Source organism: Lytechinus variegatus, chromosome 1 (assembly GCF_018143015.1).
Source record: "Lytechinus variegatus isolate NC3 chromosome 1, Lvar_3.0, whole genome shotgun sequence".
Lineage (NCBI taxonomy): Eukaryota > Metazoa > Echinodermata > Echinoidea > Temnopleuroida > Toxopneustidae > Lytechinus > Lytechinus variegatus.
In genome coordinates, this window is record NC_054740.1 from 61,358,308 (window position 1) to 61,377,144 (window position 18,837).

Sequence of the window (18,837 nt, forward strand, 5' to 3'; positions counted from 1 at the left end):
GCTTATTTTTTGCTTTCCTCTGTACAAAAAGTATGGGAGCTCTTTCTTTTTCAGACATTTTCAACACCCTTCAGCTTTTTTCAGATTTTTTTATTTGTTACTGGCTCTTACCCCTGTGTTATGTTTAATTCCATAAATGATTGTATGCAATTGATTGCATCTCTTATACAATTGATTGCACATTGTATGTAATTGATAACATCTCTTATGTAGTTGATTGTATCTCTATTTAATTGATTGTATCTCTTATACAATTGATTGCACATTGTATGTAATTGATTGCATCTCTTATATAATTGATTGTATCTCTTATTTAATTGATTGTATCTCTTATGCAATTGATTGCATCTTTTCTGTAATTGATGGCATCTCTTTTATAGCGTTTTTGTAATTGATTGCACCTCTTATTCAATTGATTTCATCTTTTATGTAATTGATTGTATTTCTTATGTCAAAGAATTCCAGCTCTTATGTAATTGTATCTCTTATGCAAGTGGTTGCATCTTTTATTAAATTGATTTATCTCTAACGCAATTGATTGTATCTCTTATGTAACCGATTGTATCTTTCATATCATTAATTTTATTCTGCAGAGGGTGTTGCTCCTTACTTTGACGAGAAATTCAAGGCTGTACAGTCTGCTCAGGGAGAAGAGGCCAAGTTTGAATGCAAGGTCACCGGTACACCACAGCCAACCATCAGATGGTAAGAATCCAAGGCCCCATTTCACAAAAAAGGTTGTTATCAATAAGGAATGCCATATTCTGACTAACGCTTTGTTATCAGAGGGCCATGTATTTGAACTTCATCACGGCCTAGTTTCTTTAGCAAGGCGTTAATCCACACTCCACCCCAGTGTTAAAATGACTATCCGTTTGTATGTGAAATCCTAGTTGAAAATTTTTAGAATGCTCCCCGGGGTGTGGAGAAATTGCATTTATTGTGTTCGGGTAAGCCAGGATGCATTTACTGGGATAATGATATATCTGTAAAGCTCTTAGAACATCATTCCAATGTAATATACTGAAGAATATTTATTTTATTGTAGATTTGCTCACAAACAATAAAAATCCATCATTTCAGTAGCTTATTCTCGCTTCCCTATTGCTTGCCATTGTTGACTAGGTCTGTGAAACAAGGCCAGAAAGCAGAAAAGTAATAAGGGGGGGGGTTTGATGTGAAAAGACAATAACGCCTCTTTATAGTGGGATTACTGCTTAAATATGCGGCACAGAATTTTGACAAGTTGTCTTGAGCCTTTTGACTTTTAGTCAGATACATTGTTTTGTGACACATCCATGTTTTCCTCCCTCTCTTTGATACAGGTTGCGCAAGGGCGAGGAACTGTTTCCTGGAGCCAGGGTGAAGATCAGGGAGTCGGACACCACCTACACCCTGATCTTGACAGACCTGAGGGACTCTGATGCCGGAGAGATCGTCTGCGAAGCCTCCAACAAGACTGGCACGGAGAAGTGCCGCGCCAAGCTTTCAGTCCTACGTAGGTACCACGGGGCTCCCAAATTTCTCTTTATTGTCAGGGATATTACCTGAGTATTTGACAGATTTTAGAGTGAAATTTGCAAACTTTCAAAATCTCCAAACAACATTGATTGTTTCCGTTGAATGGTGTGTCATTGAGAAAGATTTCCCTTTTGTCTTAGAGTATTCTTTCTGAAAGGTGAATGATAAAGTTGGCAAATATGAGGTAATAAAAACTCACAACAAATTCGATAAGAAGGTTTTTCATAGGAGAGGAAATCTCCATGCAGGAAAGAAAGTATGTATGTACACATGGAGATTTTCATGAAAGGACTTGTCAGATGTTTTATTATGTGAAAAAAAGGACGTTTTATTGCTCTATTACCATGGGAATCGTGCTTCTGAGCCAATCAAAATGAAGAAAATTGTCGGATTACAAATGGTTAAGAAACCGTCTCCAGGGGGTCAGTTTCATTCAGGATTTACAATACAGTTCACTTTGCCATTATAGTGTCTACCGCGGACACCTTGATTTTGATTGGCATCTGAGTTCTGTTGACATGGTAGTTTGAAAGTTGACATAATCATAAGATCTTTAATAACAACATGGGTTTTGAAATAAGAGTCTCAATATTTGAACATACATCTAACTGAGACATGAACTCATTTTGTATATCTTCCCACTTTTTATCAATTTCCTCTTTCAAACTATAATTTTACTGAATGATATTGCACAGTGATTACTGGGTTATATGAGCTTATCAAACCATGTAAGGTGCAAGGAGGCCACTGTTCCAACAAATGTAGAATTTTCTAATTTGTCAACATATTTTCAGCCACAGAAAATGCCTTTGTGTTTATGAAGGAGTGTCCATTGCAGATGACTCACTGCTATGATAATTTTTAAGAGGGATCTTTGAAGGTTTCAATTTGTCAGAGTTTTATTTGCTACTGTTAATGTTCTTTTCTCAGGAATCCACCAAAGAGTACATGTAGATTGCTATATCTTACTTAGATGTGAACTCATTTATACGTGACAAGTTATTAGTTTGTTCAATTGGAGAGAGCAAGTGTTCATGATTAAATGTTATCATGAGTTCACTGCATTACATTGAATGTATACAGTAGTATGATGTAGTATAATAATTAGGGTAATGTAGAATTATATTGCAATCTAATGAAGCCTTTAATATGTTCAGTTTATTATGTAATAGACAATTTGTGAAGCACGTAGAGACTATGAATATTATTGGTAAGATAATCACCACATTATTATTGTTATTATTTTTTTATCATTTTTGAATGATTCATATTGCAGTACCACCTAGCATCCGCTCCGCACCCAGGAACATAGAAACAGAGGTCGGTGAACCCTTCAAGGTCAAGATCCCCTTCGATGGCAAGGGTGATTTGGATGTCACCGTCCACAGAGGAATTGAGAACATAACATGTAAGTTACTTCTACTTCGTAGTGACATAGTACAATTCATAGTCAGATCATATTTTTCTGTTTTATTGATTCAAATAAAAGAGCTACAAATCAATAGTTAAAAACAGATGTTTGTGTATTTTGGAGATGGTGGTGAAACTAGTTTGTTGTAACACTTGTTAAAAATAATTTTGGGCAAAATTTCTAAACATTTCTTTTCTTAGAGTATTAGTTCTAGGCAATCAGACACTCACCCAATCTCTTTTATTCTTTCTTTTTTATTGTCCACCTCAAAGTAGAATATTTTTAGATAGATGGTACCATATAAATGCCTATCATTATTATTGGATTTGGTATGGATTGACGGAATATGGTATGTGAAAGCAAATTGAATAAATAAAACACTTTAAAACCAAGTTAGCTCCTTCTAGATACATTGTCTCATATTGGAATTTCTTCTGACTTCCGTCTCTACAGCTGATGGCCGTGTCAAGGCTATCGTCTTTGATGACTATGTCCAGGTTGGTGTCAAGGGTGCAGAGCCTGAAGATAATGAGACCTTCAAGGTCACCCTTAGCAACAGTGTCGGCTCAGACTCCTGCACATTTGAAGTCAAAGTCTCAGGTAAGGAGTGATTCCATTTTGGTCTTTTGGTCTTAAAAAAAAGTAAAAATTTGAAAGTACATGTAAGTTTATGTGGAAAAAGTAATCCTTTTTATCCTGTCAAATTTTGAAGATGTAAATTTTTATAAAGAGTTGTGAAGTTTGATAAAGAGGTAAATAATACAAGAGTTTCTTTGACACCATGTTATTGTTGACTGCTTGAAGATTTTACCAAGATTTCACCCAAAGCTTCAAACCTTTTCTCCTAATATTCTTTGAAGCTCTCACTTAATTTATGCTACATTCAATCAAACACTAGAGTGGGTTATTATCAATCAAGTTTGATAAGTTATACATTATTTTAAAGCTTGGTTTGCGCTTTTAAGCTTGATAAAATCTCAGAATGTATGAACTCCTCAAGCTATGATAATTTCAGGCCAATACACATTTCCTTGTGAAATAAAAAAGGGAGAAGAGTCATACAAGAAGGTCCTGATGTATAAAAAACTATATGAAAGTATAATCTCATTATCTTTTTATTATAAAAAATTAAATGAAGATGAATCAGAGGCATTTCATAGTTCTTTTTGCAAGAACAATAGAAAGAATAAAGATTTGTGTATTAAATGATGATGACATGCCACATAATATTGAATGGATACTCCAGGCTGAACATACTATGATTTGGACAGATCACGAAAAATCAGACCAATACAACACTGAACATTTCATCAAAATCGGACAAGGAATAACAAAGTTTTGACCTTTTAAAGATTTGCATTATTTTGGTGAAACAGCTCTGTGCTTTTCCTCATGAATATTCTATGATAAACCTATGATGTCATATCTCAACATGTTCTTTTGTACTGTATTATATGAAATCATATTTATTCAAATTTTATCCTCCGAGAACTAAAAAAAGTTGGATTGACAACTGATTGAACACTTTAATTGCCGTAACTTATTTTATCATAAGGGAGATATATCATACACACATGTATTACATATGAAGTAATTATGATTTCATGTAATAGCATAAGAAAAAGGAATGTGGGGATGTGACATCAGCCCACCTAATGAATATTCATGATGATGTGCTTTTAACTGTTTTCACAAAATATTGCTTAAGTTTTCAGTATTTTGCTCAGTAATTTTACTGTATTTAATTAGACAATTATTTTCAGCCTGGAGTACCCCTGTAAATCAATGTTCAATTAAGTATTGATTATTGAGGACCAATTATTTCATAAATGTATGTGTCCTATTTTGTAGATAAACCTTCCGCACCTAAGGGACCCATCGAGGTTGGCGAGATCACAAACAACTCTATCGCCCTCTCTTGGAAGGCACCAGCCAATGACGGAGGCAGCCCAATCAAGGGATACACCGTGGAACGCAGGGATGAGGAGAACCCAGACTGGATCACAGGTAAGCAAATTCAGGAATTAAGATTAACGAGTGCAATCAGAGGGGTAAGGGATTAACATTGATGAGAGGTGCTATGTTCCATAACATGGGTCACATTTATGAATTCATAGAAGTGAAAAAAATCCTTATCCTATAGATTTCCATGGACCGCACAGCTTTTCATCGTGACATCTCAAGCATAGCAATAAAGTATTTGCATATATCAATAAGCTCACCTAAAAATTTGTCATAGCCTTCTCTTTGAATACGCTTGTATTTCATAAGAGATGAAATGCATAGAACTGTGGCTTTCAATAGTACTTTTTTGAACTGGTACAAAGATAAAAGTCTAATCATTACCAGGCATGAAATAGAATTTTGATTTAATCTGTCTGTCCTTTTCCTGACATTGGTAATAATCATATGCTTTGCTGTAGATGTATATTCATTTATTTCTTTACTCATTTTTTTTCATATTTAGCTGGTAGCTACCTTCCCAACACATCCTTCACCCCAAGCAACCTGGTCAAAGGTCGTGCCTATGAGTTCAGGGTGATGGCGGAGAACGACGTCGGCCAGAGCGTTCCTCTGAAGACCAGAGAACCTATTGTGGCTAAGGCACCTTATGGTGAGTTAGATCATTATGGACGTTCCATCATTAAAATAATATCCATTTTCACCAAATTTTATGCTGAGTAACTTAAGCACCTAGATATTCAAAATATTAAAAAAAAATAACTTGGATTCCTGTGCTTGCCTTTTGCCTTTGAGCTTTGAAGTTTGCCCAATTTGAATTTCTCAAGATGCGTATTCAAATGAATTGGGTATTTTTTAGACTTCATGACAATGAGGTTACTACGCTCAGTTTAAACCTCTATCACTTAGTCAAAACCAATGTGAATTTCATCAGATTTTATAGTATACTATAGCTACTTAAGATTTAGAATCCATTCAAATTGCATTTCATCCTGTGGAAATTCCCTGGCTATTTTGGGCTTAAGGGAGGTAATTCGCCCTCAGCCCCCATGCAACTTTCCCCCTGTTGATATGAATATTATACTTCACATTTAATTTGTTTTAGATCCACCTGGTGCTAGCAGTAGCCCAGATATTTCTGAAGTTGGCAAGGACTTTGCCAGCATTACCTGGACCAAACCCGATGATGATGGTGGTAGTCAAGTCACTGGTTACATTGTAGAGAAGACTGAAGCCGGAGCTGAGAGATGGGTAAGTCACCTTTGCCTTCTCTGGTGGTGGTGATTTTTTTTTACCTGATTGCTACTAATGGCCACCGCACACCTTACGACCCGACTGGTCTGCGACTGAGTCAGGGGAGATGAATCGCAAGGTAGTCATAAGCCTTGACACCGCACACTTTGCGATCCGACTACCATGCTGTCTGCGACTCACGCATGCGCTTTTTGCTTTTAGCCATAGCAACTGAGAAAACGCGCTTTCTACTGCGTATGCGCGTTGTATATCATATACGTGTCGTGCAACTCTGTTATCTGATTGGCTGGAAGTTGGATTGAGCTTGCGATCCAGACATAAGGATTTGACATGTCAAATCCTTACAATTTTTGTTTGCAAGTTTATCCATATTAAGATTGGTTTTATGTTGTTTACTTTCTTCTATGCAGGCTCCAGTGAATCTAAACCCTGTTCCAATGAACTACTTCCTTGTCCCTAACCTTGTCGAGGGTAAGGAATATGAGTTCCGCATCGTCTCGGTCAACAGGGCAGGCAAGGGAGAGCCCTCTATGCCCAGCCTACCGGTCACAATCAGGGATCCAAACCGTAAGTTTCACCAAGAAAAATTAATTTATATCTTTTATAGCTTTATTACTGATTGTATCTTTAAGTTTAATGCTTTTTTTGGGCAATCCAAGCAGAATATGAGCCTAGTTTTATATGTCACAATCAGAAGAATATCATTTGTTTGCTTCTGCATTCAACTACTACTATAAATCGGACGCATCCGAGAATGAATCAACAGTAGTACGTCAGGCTTCGTGCGCGATCTGACAGACATGAGCATTGGAAAATCATGTAACAAGTTATCTGTTTTCCCTACAAATGCAATCAACAAAATTTGAAGGTCTATGTCCTCTGGTTTTATGAGGGAGGCGCAATAAATAATAATTCAGATAATACAGTATGTACATATGAAATAAATGTATGACACAGATACAATAAACATGAATAATGTATAATAAACAAATAAATAATCTACTATACAGGCCACAGTCACAAAAAAATGTGGCCCTTGAGATTAATGGAAAATGCAATAAGCTATGATGTGTGTAAACAAAGTGTTTTTGTGTTTGCTGCTCTTTGTTTATTATTCTCTCTTTTTTTCTCTCTCTCTGCAGCTGTGGTCAAGCCCAAGTTTGAAGAACAAGTAAAGGATGCCACAGGCATCCAGGGTAAATCTGTCAAATTCAGCTGTGCATTCTCTGGACTTCCCACACCCGATGTCACTTGGTAAGATGCTCTCTTATCTCTGCAGTCTTTTCAGGCCCCACCCTCTCCCACACACACTTTCTATATCTATTAATTATTGTCAGTTTAAAAATTTGAAATATTATTGGTAATTTTTGTAAATAATCTTTGAAATTCAAGGAAGCTTAAGTATATTGCAGTAAAATTATGACCATAAGCATTATCACATCAGTCTGAAACAGTCAATCTATTGAAGAACTGTCAACATTTTGATTGTGTTCTCCCATTTCACAGTATATATTCAATCTCTTGTTCAGGTATAAGGGAGAGAGGGAGCTCTTCAACAGTAACAAGTTTGAGATCGAGACATCGGATACCACATCCACCCTCATCATCAACGACCTGGAGCGCGATGACGAGGACGAGTTCAGCATTGAGATCAGCAACCCTGGCGGCAAGAAGACAAGCAGAGCAATGCTCAACCTTAAGAGTAAGTTATATACCGATTGTCATGATTGGAGCAAGGCAATAGTTTTACTATTTCCCTGCTAAGAAATAATTGGTATATAAAACAAATATTGACCGCTCTCATATTCAGATGACAGTTAAAACTATTACCGATCAATGATCTTAGGCTATAGGCATATTATTTTCCCTAGACCTTTATTCTTGGGAAAATAATATGCACGTAGTCTAAAAATCTGTTGGGGGTTATCATTTTTGCTATTGGCTATCCATAGACACACCTCAACTTTAGATGTGTGTCTATAGATATGTGTAGTAGTTGTATATGTGTATGTATAGTGTCTATATTTGAACTTTAGACTTCAAATTATACTTGAGTTCATAATACAGACCCTTGAGTGTTTTTCTTGGTAAACAGGGAATCAAATCCCTTTTCCTGTCTTTCTTTAAAAAAAATTAAAAAATGAAATTTTATCAAGCTTTGAATCAAAATTCATGTACTTACAATTGATTTCCAAAGTTGTATTTGATTAAAAAACACAACTTTCAAATGAAGTTAATTGTAATGTTCTCTCTCTCTCCTCTCCAGCCAAGCCCACGGTCAGGATACCCCTGCGCTACCAGGGTGCCACAGTGACCTTCGCAAAGGGCGAAGAAGTCAACATCAAGGTCGGCTTCTCCGGACGACCGAAGGCAGAGGGTTCCATCCTCAAGGATGGCAGGTCCATGACCAGGGGCGTTGAGAAGGGTGACAAGTTTGTCACGCTCCTCATCAAAGAAGCGGAGAGGTCGAACTCCGGCAAGTACACCTTCGTCGCAGAGAACGAAGTCGGTGATGACTCTGCCGACATCGACATCTGCATCACAGGTAGGTACATGTAGTTACAGGATATGGGAATCACGAGTGAAGGACTATTCAGTCTTAGAGATGTGAAAAATAGTAAATGTAGGGTTAAAGAGGGAATAATCTTTTATTTTTGAGTGTGATGCGTTTTTGTTACATAAGTCTTTGATATATGGATTTTTAGATTTTATTCGACACATGTGAAATAAATAATACCAGTCCACATTTGGAAATGGTTTTGAACAAACATTTAGATGCTACTTTTGCTTGTGATAAAGCAGTCATAAATGCTTCAGCAATTTTCTTTTCAAAACTTGTCTTGTGTTATTGTCATTATTTGAACCGGTCATCAATTATGTACATGTACATGTACATTCACAAGTACAAATACATGCATCACAAACACACACTTCCTATCGCACTCTGTACCTTCATTCACAATTCAGACGCACCAGAGAAGGTGAGCAGTGTCCGCTGCAACGACGTGACCCACGACTCCGTGGAGTTGACCTGGGTCAAACCCGAGGACGACGGTGGCTACAGCCCCCTGACCTACGTCGTCGATCGCAGCACCGACAACGGTTCCACCTGGGCAAGGTGTTGTTCGGGTAGCGCCACCTCCGCCGTGGTCCAGTTCTTGGACAACAACAAGCCGTACAAGTTCCGTGTCCAGGCTGAGAATATCTACGGTCGTGGTGAGGGAACGGAGTGCTCGCACACCATCACAAAGCCCGGTAGGTATATAGTGTACAAATAGCAAATAGGCATGATTGTGATGGTGCAAGACCTTTCATGAGGACAAAGAAAGATACTCTATTCAACAAGGCATAGCCGAGTTGAATAGAAAGTCTCTTTCTTTCACTGAATGCGAAATGTTGCACCATCACACGAATAAGAATATATTTGTGTTGTACAACACCTCGGAAGTTACAAAGTATATGCCAAGTGATTCTTGTACAAAATGTGTGATTGCTGAAAAATTGACAAAATAAGCATAGCCTTCCCGTCAGATGTTGGGTCCTTTCCCAAAACAATAAAAATACTCTGTGTGGCACATAAATGCGCTTTATATGTAATTTTATAGTGATTTTCAGTGTGGTCATATTTCAACTTGAGTTAGGTTATGCAAATAATCTGGATTTAGATGTTTGATGATGTGATGACAATTGACCTTGATGTTAAGACCCTCTAAACATTTCATTGATAATTCTCTATTTTCCCTGTTTTTTTATCCATTCCAATAGCTCCAGAGAAGAGGAAGTATGTAGAAGAAGAAGAAGGTAAGTGATAAAGAAAAGATAGATTAATAGGATTGATTAATATAACTTTGGCTGAAGAAATATTAGTTGGGTATTGGTAAATTACTTTTAGTACTGTCTGAGTGATGGCTATTATGATAATGATAATGATGGTGATGATGATGACTAAAGTTATTAGGATAGTAATAATGATACTAACGATGTCTAATTTTACTTGACTATTTCACCATGACCTGAAGCACCCTCTTTGTGCGACCCTCTTTTATCTTCTGTTCAATTCCTATGTGTATCTCACTTCCTGTTGTTCATTTTTCTCATCCATCTTCAGCTCCAGCCAGACCCAAAGTTCCACCTGTCAGAGACTATGACCAATGTGGTGAGTAATGAGATGCATAAAGACTTCATTTTATGGTTAAAGGGTCTAGTTTCTTAGTATTGGTTGGCTAAGTTTGCCATATCTTAGTCAAGGATTGTCTTTATACCGATTTGAAGTACTGATGCTTTACCTGTCTGTAGATCATGCTCAAAATTTAGAATTGGTACATGTATATAAGCTGAACTTGTTCAATGGTTCTCAGTTTCGCTGTCTTTGCTTCAGATAAAGTCCAAATACATATCATTTGTTCGGTGTATATTTTCATTTGCACTTAAAAAGGATCAATTGGATTCAGCAATAAAAACAGAATCCGGCGTAATGCTTGTAAGTTATTCATCTAAAATATTTGTAATTCCTGAATTCTGTTCTTCTGTTTCCTAGTTGATGAATCCTTCCAGCCTACCAGTTGTAAGGTTCGCCGTGGTAACGTAGAAGACAGGTATCACATAGGAGAAGAAATCGGCAGGTAAGATATATATGTTTTTCCTGAACCATATATAATATAATTTCCATCATTATTTGTTTACATTGCTCTTCAGATACCCTTCAGGAGATCCTTGATATAATATATACTACCCTGGATTCTCATTGGATATAAAGAATTATACATTGACTATAAAAGAAAAAACAAAAACTTTTTAAACTTGCATTTATCATTCATTGTGCCATGGTTTGTGGATCACATAAAGAAGTGAAATGTCTACATATATGCCAATGCTTTCTAACTATTAGCAGGGTATGATAGTATTGGCTTTGTTGAATTTGTTAGTAAACACAAAAAGAATACCCCATGCTCTCGTGTATCTACTATTATTTTCATGCATCATATGTATATATCTACTATTATTTTCAATGCATTATGTGAATATATCTACTATAATTTCCATGCATTATATCAAAATATCTCCTCTTTTTTTGACTAGGGGTCCATTCGGTGTGGTCCACCGCTGCATCGAAAGGGGCACCGGCCGAACCTTCGCAGCCAAGTTCATGGACGTAGAGCCCAAGGACAAGGCCTTCATCAAAGAAGAAATCGAGGCAATGAACCAGCTGCAGCACCCCAGGCTACAGCAGTGCCACGACGCCTTCGACATGGACGACAAATTTGTCCTCATCACTGACTTGTAAGTCCACCGGCAAAATATGACGCAACTCTAAATTGATGTCAGCCGATTGGAACGACACAACTGGCGCCTATGTTTGCTTTGGGTATCGTTGAGGGGCAGGTTGCATCTACAGGCCTAATATTTTGATATTTTTAGGGCATATTTTTTGTTTATTTTTTTTTGTATTACAGCACAAATGGGGAAAAATAATAAAGGCAAAAAATCTTTAAGGTCATAGAGGGAAGGGCCCACACTTCTTTTGTTGTTGATTTAGTTCCCAAGGATCACCGGTCATTCATAAAGCCATTCATAACTTATGAACAGTTTTATGATATACTCACCATGAGCGTTGTGGCCCAGTGGATTAGTCTCTGGACTCTGAAACAGAGGGTCGTGGGTTCGAATCCCAACCATGGCAAATTTCCCTTCAGCAAGAAATTTATCCACATTGTACTGCATTCGACCCAGGTGAGATAAATGGGTACCTGGTAGGAATTAATTGCTTTAAATGCGTTTGCGCTGTAAGTAATTACGACCGCCAAGCTGGAGCCTGGATAATAATATCCAAGTCCTTTGGAAGGGCATGGAGATGTTATATTCATAATGCGATATGTGTTACACAAGAAGTGTTTATAATAATAATAATGATAATAATTGGCATTTATATAGCGCTTTATTAATCTACGACTGTTCAAAGCGCTTCACAATTATTATTACCCGGTCACTGGATTCATAACATTCCAAGCAGCCTGTTAGGCGCAGACTTGCTAAACCAACCACAATGACGGTTGTTTCCTACTGGTACCCAATTAGCACCCGGGTGAGAGTGGCAAAGTGTGGATTGACGCCTTGCCAAAGGGCGCTAGGCCATGGTGGAATTCGAACACACGACCCTCTGATTACAAGGCGAGAGTCAGAACCGCTACACCACGGCGCTTCAACAAATTATTATCAAATTATTAATATTAATTTACAGCCAGGGAAAGTTGAGATAATGCCTTTATCATATTAAAGTATTAAATTGACAATGGCATTTCCGACAACATTGGCAGGTCATGAAACCTTGTTCCACTCTGGGTGATTTATATCCAAATGGTGTCAATTTGTCATGAAAACACAGTGCTCCTTAAGTAAACTTGTTCCCAAGGGCCACTTGCCTGGTAGACACATGAAGTTGTTCACCTTTTTTTACATATACCCTTGAGAGGGGCCTATATTAACAGATATTACTGTATTCTAAAGAGGGGGGGGGGGGCAAAATGACCAATAGCATGCATTATCTATCATTGACTGTTTTTGTAAATAGCAAGTCTATGTTTGTGATAATAACCTTGTATCCTTTTGTTCAGTGTAAGCGGTGGAGATGCATTCCAGAGAGCCAAAGAGAGAGGTACTCTCTCAGAGGAGGTGGTGGCTCGATACACAAGGCAAGTCTGCGAGGGTCTACTACACATTCACCTTCAAAATCACATGCATCTTGCTCTCAGGGTGAGTATGTCTACTTCTTTCTTTACCCATGTTCTACATTTCTTCAGATCTTTGATCCATGGTATTAATCAGACTCTATTTACTTACAACGTACGGTGTGTATCAAGAAAAGTTTTCACTTTTAAAAAAAATCTTGCTTTGGAATTTTTGACAACATAGGGATAATTTTCTCATATATATTCTTGGCCTTTGGTCTCTTCCATTACATGGCAGTACAATTTTGTAAAGAATATACACACTTAGTGAACACTTCCCATTTCTGTAATGCTTGCAGATATCGATATCCACATTGTGACAAGGAAAAAGGGCAAGAAATCAAACTGATGTTTCTGTACATTGCTCATAATATTTGCACTTTTTAGTCCGTGGAAATAAAGAAAACACATTGCAACTTATACCAACTTTAAACAAATGATCATTTTAAACCGCAGGTAAACAGATTTTTTTAGGTTGTTTGTGCTAGCAAAATCTGAGAACATAATTTGAACAATCAATATGATGAAAAGTTCATTTCAGACTTCTTCAGCATCTTTTTATGATGTTTTGTGCTCCACTTGTTTCTTCACAATGTACATACTAAAAAACATACTGAATTGCAGATATTAAAATCATCTTCATAATTTTTCAGTTTAAAATTTTACACTACTTTATAATTCCCTTGTTTCCCTATGACAACAGCCACAAAGTATACTGTATGAGACCAAGCGTGGTGATAGCATCAAGATCATTGACTTTGGTCTGGCCGCCAAGTTAGATCCAGATGAAAGGGTAAAGATTGCCTACGCCGAACCAGACTATGCTTCGCCGGAGGTCCTCAACGGTGACCAGGTCGGCTTCTCAACAGATATGTGGAGCATTGGTCTCATCGTCTACATGCTGTGAGTATTGATGCTGCGACGGGTTTGCAAGTGAAGCTTTGGTTTCTGGGTGGTGACAAATCATAGGAGATATGCTTTTTTTAATGCTTGATATGTTTGATTGTATCTGTTCTTGACTCTAATGCAAGATGTAGATTTCATGTAAGGTGTAGATTTAATGTAAGTTGTGGTTTTTGATGTTGGGTTTAGTTTTTGATATTCGCTTTACTTTCATACAAGATGCAAATTGTGATGCAAATATATATGTAGTTTTCAGAGCAAGATGTCCATGTGTATGTTTTTTCATGCTTGGTGTAAATTTTAATGCAATATGTAGTTTTATTGTAAAATGCAGTTTTAAAATAATATAAGGTGTGGTTGTTACTGTATGGTACATTATTAAATGTACTATGTGGGTATTATTGTTTTCTAATTTAGTTCTTTCTGAATCTTCATCTAGATGTGTACATATTTTTTTCAAATATATTTTTCAATATATTCTTTTCTGTGTTACTTCTTTTTGTGATTAATCACAATTGTTTTACATATCTAACCCCAAATGAATGATGAATTCAGAGCTGCCAAGAAGTACGGATTTTCAGTATTTAGTACTGAAAAATGAGAATACTGATGGTTTCATGCAAAATACTGATTTCTCAAGTTTCAGTTTTATGTGGTGTCCTATGGTATTTCTTTGAAAATACTGATTTCCTCGCAAAAATACTGAAATGTTCTTGTTTAGGTTGGTAGCTCTGTGAATTTGAAAACCATTAGCAAAGTAACATAGTCCCAAAATATGATAATAAGTATATCATGATAAAGTATAATATTTGATAGTTTTACTAATGATGCTGTATCATATCTCTTTACAGTCTGAGTGGTCTCCATCCGTTTGACAACGATGCAGACAGGATACGATCGTGTAAGTGGTCCTTTGACAAGTCAGCGTTCAGGGACATCTCACCGGAAGCACAAGACTTCATCAGCAGATTACTCATCAAGGACAAGTCGTAAGTCAACTCGTCCTTCTTTTAATCTGGCGAAATGCTTGGTTTTATTGGCTAAGAGACCCTAGCCTCTGATTGTTACTATGGAAACTGTCGGAGAAAGACAATGTGTCAGTGCTGACAACTTTCATGGAAAGGTTCCAGGAAATCACCCTCTCCCCATCTATCCACTTTGCCCCATTCTGTGCATTCTCCTCCCTACCACCCATTCCTCTTACTCTCCTCCACCACCTGCTTCTTCCATGTCTTCTTCGGTCACCCCCTCCTTCTCTGACTAGCCAGCCCCCTTGAACTCAAGCACCCTTCTCAAAACAATGTTTACGAATTTGTGTTAAGCTCGCCACTCACTACATGACCTGCCTACGACACACAACTTTTAACAATTTGCCTTTCGCCTTGAATAAGAAAGTTTGAAGAGGTATAATTATTTTATATGAATTCATCAGAATGCAAGGAGTACTAAGAATCATAATCCTGTTTTGCTGCAAACCTTGGGGTCCAAATCAGTTTCAATTTGCAGTCAGTGATTTGGAATTGAATTTGCTTTTATATTACTATATTAGCTGTTAATTCCTGTATTGATAATAACATATCACTCAGAGAACTTGTCAAAGTCTGTTTCCACATCTTTTATCAGGAATCCTACTATAAGAATAGAATAGAATACAAGAGAAATGGTTTATTAATAATAGTATATGGTTGGCAAGCAGTGGCTGAAATATATGTGTTTACATTGCATAAAAACATACAAAACATTATACAAAGAGTAGATAAATAACAATGATAACATATAAATTACACAAAACAAAGATATTCATTATAAATAACAAAATTATGTAAATGGGTCCTGAGTGTAAATGAATTATAAATCACATTACATCAATATTGCATATTAGGGAAGAATGCATTTGATGAAATCAACTTGCAAAAGAAAAGAAAATCATATTCAGCAGGTCAAAATCAATTTGATTATATATCAGGTATTATATATGATTTATTACTAAACATCTTTCACCGAGGCTTTCTTTTTCTTGTCCACTGTTTTTGTCTTTGATGGAATGTGAGTAATGTCAATGAAAAACTCTTCATGGGATGCTACCAAGAAAGTTGGAGTCTCAACTTTTGGTAAACTGCATGTACCTTATATAGAACAATTCAGAGTTTATAGAGAGATGCAATACATGTAAAGAAAGTGAAAGAATAATATATTAAGCTGATTTCATTCCGAAGCACTTTAACCAGAAGTATTGTTTTTATATTTATCATTTCCAGAGAAAGAATGGCAGCACATGAAGCACTAGACCACCCCTGGCTTAGGGTAAGTCTTATAATCATTATACACTTTCCTATTCCATTAAACTTCCCATTACTGGTAACCATGGAAACTGGTGTTACCATGGTGATATCACTCAGCAGCCAATCAAAAAGGAAGGATTTCCTGAAATGTTTACGTTCAAAATTTCCATGATCCTTGGGCCTGTTAACACACAGCTAAGCAACTGAAAATACATTGGATTTATATGATTGATTGCATATTATGATCATTGCCATTAATCGTAAAAATCAGCCATATGATTAGTTACATGACATTGTGTTACAGGGTCATAATCTCAATAAGATTTAGCTTCATTTGCATTGAATTGGAACAGCATGCTTTATGACAGAGAAAGAGTATCATATGCATATGAAGAATGGGAAATTGATAATTTTGTAATTTAGAGATTTTTTTTTCTCAATGCATCGAAAGAGCATGTAAGACCTAAGGAACATCTTATGGAGTATTGTAGATGAAAACAGATCCTTATATTCAATTGAATTTGAAATTTATTTCAGACATATTCAGAAAGCATGTTAATATGGAATTAGAAATAAATGTAATATTATTAGAGGATATGAAGCTAGTCATTATAAATTTGCATCTTGGTTTGGGAATGGAGAATGGGGTTTTATTAAGTGGACAAGGGTGCTTGATGAAGACATGTTTGATGTAATATATATTTTTCTAAAGGACAGTAGAATAGTTACATGCAACATTTTTTGCCAGTTTAACATGATTTTTGAAGAGGCAGGAAAGAAATTGACAAGTGGGAAAAGAAGGAGTTAATGTATCAGGACCAAAAGATTGAGTTTTATGTACTATATTCACACATTAAATGTTGTTGATGGCTTAATATCATCAACAATCAAATAATTATCCTAGAAATTCTAAGATTGTTTATGACTTGTACACCTGTATCAAATATCCTAATTTATACATTTTTATCACCTTACTGTGGCTTTCTAGTCAGATATCTTAGAAATTAATTTTCTAAATGAAAAAAACAAGTCTTGTGATCTACCCTTCTTCATATTTTATCATATATCAAAATCTTTGATTAACCATTCGTATATATATATATGTTTCCTTTGCTTGAATTATCATCAAGATGTGACAAAGATTTATGATAATTGCAAATAAATGTTCTCTCTATTTGCATGTTCTATTTCATCAGGAAAAGGATATCTTTGATTTCGGGGAGGTAAAAGTGAAAAATATGGAGAAAAAGCAATAACAGATTTTGAGTGAACTTTAATATTTTAATTGTGTTCATAACTCGTGTAAAATTTACATTATTTCTAATGCATATATGTACAAGTACATGTCAGCTATTTAAGTTCTAATATATGTATATGTCAGCAATCAAGGTAAATTTATAAATATACATGTATATTAGATTTTGTGTTGTTTTACGAACACATACATTTGTGTCGGGGTTAAGTAGCTAATCAGTAGATGTATTTTATTTAAACTACTGTCATTTTGCAGTGTCCTATTTCTCACATATTCTTTACCATACTCTTCTATTTTGAATTTCAAATAACTTCCGTCAGGCTATCGTAAGTGTGGTGATTTCAATAATTTGTATTTATGTATTCATTTATCTTGCATGATCAGTTATGTACAGTTGAGGCCGAAAGTTTACATACACCCATGGAATTCAGTAAAATTTGTTCGCTTGCCAGACATCGTAACATTTAATATATTTTCAGAAATATAAATGCTACCATGACAAATTTGGTATCACATAATTGGGATGCCATTAGGATTAAAGTACATTTCAGGTGAAATTTTCTTTGAAGGAAAAAATTTATATTCATGCCAAATGTATTCTATTGTTTGTTATTACATTTTCAAAAATTGTTTCATAGAAATATATAAATTCAAATCTATGATTTATATTACACTTTCTATCATAATATGTCACCACTGAACAAAAAATTGTAATCTGAAATGTTTGTGTTGAGAAGTAGCTAGCACAAATATGAAAAGTTTTGTCCAGTTTTTATTTATAATTTGTCTAAAATATGAAGATTCTTTTTTTTTTTAGAATATTATTAAATATTTAATTAAAAATATTTAAATATTTTTAAGCTCCTAATGCCAAAGCAATGTGATGAAGGGGCATGACATACTCATTTGTTTGATATCAAATTCGTCATGATAGCACAAATATTTCATAAGATACAGTAAATTTTATGATGTTTGGTAAGTGTCAACTTTTCTTTAAATATCCTGGGTGTATGTAAACTTCTGGCCTCAACTGTAGATATATGTATGTGCTTTGTATCTATTGATAGTTGAAGTACAGTCTGTAATATTAACTGCATACAGTGTAGACAGATTAATATAGGCCTATTTAGAATTTTTTCCCTTTTTTCTATATATGCCTATAATTGCAACCCCAACAAACTCTTCTGTTTATTATTGATAAACATAGTCTGTATTGTAGTGAGATGCACATGTATCTAGGTTGAATAACTTTGAAATGTGTGTAAAGTATATTTGACTTTTGCATGATTAATATAATATTAAGAACATTATGAAAATCAAACTTGATCAATACAAAAAAACTGATGTTAGATTTAATAAATCGCTGTGTGTTAGATATAGATCATGGTTCTAATGGAATTCTGCTACCTATTGAAAGATGATTTAATGCACTTATTCTGAATTTATATTGTTATTTTAGACAATAGTCAAATAAAAAATTGTGATAAGAAATTGTCAACCCAAACATATATATGCAAACTTCTT

At 35.6% G+C, this 18,837-nt stretch overlaps 1 protein-coding gene across 4 annotated transcripts in view; it reads left to right on the top strand.

The window, feature by feature from the left end:
• Positions 1–18,837, top strand: part of LOC121418826 (twitchin-like) — a 130,214-nt gene that overhangs the window by 88,167 nt on the left and 23,210 nt on the right. For all 4 annotated transcript variants that reach the window (XM_041613001.1, XM_041613016.1, XM_041613008.1 and 1 more), the window contains exons 61-81: positions 594–705; positions 1,326–1,498; positions 2,798–2,929; positions 3,386–3,532; positions 4,784–4,939; positions 5,400–5,546; positions 6,000–6,145; positions 6,559–6,715; positions 7,291–7,402; positions 7,678–7,850; positions 8,415–8,693; positions 9,116–9,403; positions 9,914–9,949; positions 10,257–10,304; positions 10,686–10,770; positions 11,228–11,428; positions 12,760–12,898; positions 13,577–13,776; positions 14,628–14,765; positions 16,035–16,080; positions 17,255–17,281. In XM_041613001.1, the coding sequence (XP_041468935.1) occupies positions 594–705; positions 1,326–1,498; positions 2,798–2,929; positions 3,386–3,532; positions 4,784–4,939; positions 5,400–5,546; positions 6,000–6,145; positions 6,559–6,715; positions 7,291–7,402; positions 7,678–7,850; positions 8,415–8,693; positions 9,116–9,403; positions 9,914–9,949; positions 10,257–10,304; positions 10,686–10,770; positions 11,228–11,428; positions 12,760–12,898; positions 13,577–13,776; positions 14,628–14,765; positions 16,035–16,080; positions 17,255–17,281 (2,942 nt within the window). The remainder of the gene's footprint in view (positions 1–593; positions 706–1,325; positions 1,499–2,797; positions 2,930–3,385; positions 3,533–4,783; positions 4,940–5,399; positions 5,547–5,999; positions 6,146–6,558; positions 6,716–7,290; positions 7,403–7,677; positions 7,851–8,414; positions 8,694–9,115; positions 9,404–9,913; positions 9,950–10,256; positions 10,305–10,685; positions 10,771–11,227; positions 11,429–12,759; positions 12,899–13,576; positions 13,777–14,627; positions 14,766–16,034; positions 16,081–17,254; positions 17,282–18,837) is intronic.